Source organism: Limulus polyphemus, unplaced genomic scaffold (assembly GCF_000517525.1).
Source record: "Limulus polyphemus unplaced genomic scaffold, Limulus_polyphemus-2.1.2 Scaffold1165, whole genome shotgun sequence".
Classification (NCBI taxonomy): Eukaryota; Metazoa; Arthropoda; class Merostomata; order Xiphosura; family Limulidae; genus Limulus; species Limulus polyphemus.
In genome coordinates this window covers 84763-86224 of record NW_013666775.1, presented here as the reverse complement: position 1 = coordinate 86224, position 1462 = coordinate 84763, and the positions used below count along the sequence as shown (strand labels likewise).

At 29.1% G+C, this 1462-nt stretch overlaps 1 protein-coding gene across 1 annotated transcript in view; it reads right to left on the bottom strand.

The window, feature by feature from the left end:
* LOC106462430 (bestrophin-4-like) overlaps positions 1–1140 on the bottom strand; it is a 72679-nt gene extending 71539 nt beyond the window's left edge. Inside the window, exon 1 of the mRNA XM_013922355.2 lies at positions 962–1140. Coding sequence (XP_013777809.1) covers positions 962–1140 — 179 coding nt within the window. The remainder of the gene's footprint in view (positions 1–961) is intronic.
* Positions 1141–1462: the final 322 nt, after the last annotated feature.

Here is a 1462-nt window from a genome sequence, read left to right as displayed (position 1 = left end):
AGAAGTTCTTATGTCAATTGTTGAAATATTGTTCCTTACTTATATATATATATATATATATACTACTGTAAAAATAAATTACCTGTCAATTGTTGAAATATTGTTCCTTACTTATATATATATATGTATACTACTGTAAAAATAAAGGACCTGTCAATTGTTGAAATATTGTTCCTTATTCATATATATATACTGTTGTACGAATAAATGATCTGTCAATTGTTGAAATATCGTTCCTTATTGATATATAAATACTTCTGTAGGAATAAATGACCTAATAAATGAATCATTAATTTTATAACTAATTTGTAAAAACACCAACGAAAAATGTAAATAAATTTGTTGATTCAAGCGTTCCGGTATTCACAATACATTCATGTTATGAAAATAATCGAAAAATTGAAATAATTTAACTGGAAAGGAAAAAAAAACAACTTAAATAAAGATATCTTAAATCACGATTTGTGATACTGTTTTGAGATTTGTAGATAATATGTTAATAAACAATTATGTATGCTAACATCACGTTAATTATTTAAGTATATACTAGAAATGATAATAATTGGTAATTAGTATAAAATATAAATAACTAATGATTAGGTGTAAGTAATCGTACAAGCTACTAACCATAATTACAATCACCATTAATAATTTCGAAATAAAGTTGCAAAATTAAAACAATATACAAAAAGGTCTTTCCTCGTTGAAAGTTTCATTTTGATAAGATTACTTTGGCTCTTTAACAATTTTGAAGTGATATTGCCAGACCACTTTACTTAGTCTTTAATAAAAACAATTTAAGTGCGAAGCAGATATTTAAATATGCGTTTTTATGTGTCATGATATTCATTCTGCTATGACATTTACACACTTTATGTTCGGAAATAAATCCAAACTTTTTTCATCAAAATATCTTATATTTCAAATACAGAAGGAATAGAAAACATAAGACAAATCTTACCTTTTGTTAGGCTCATCTAACACAAAACGATATAGGACTGTCAGAATCAAATAACTGGCAGAAAATACTATTAACTCTCTATAAATCATCTTCCAGACACTACCTCTCCATCGTAATAACAACTTCACCAACCCTCCTGATGTAGAAGAAGCAACGTCGTATTGATAACTCACTGTCATTTTGTCTGGTTGGTCAGGGCCCTTGCAGTCAATCAAATCTTATTACCACCTGCGTCGTTTCCTTCGATAGGGCACTCCTTATTTGCTGATGTTTAACTCTACTAGGTGAAAGCAATAATTCCAGATCACTTTGGCGAGCCTCAAAGTTTACTTGTTGTTGTCTTATCGTTTCTTTACTAATCAGCGTCTTGCATGTTAGGTTGCGTGAATGACCACAGTTAAGAAACGCTACTGGAAGAAGTTGAGCTAAACTTATAAGAAGACCATCTTAAGGACTTGATTTTGTTCCTTACACAGCAAGTATATAATACGATCTTTCTCT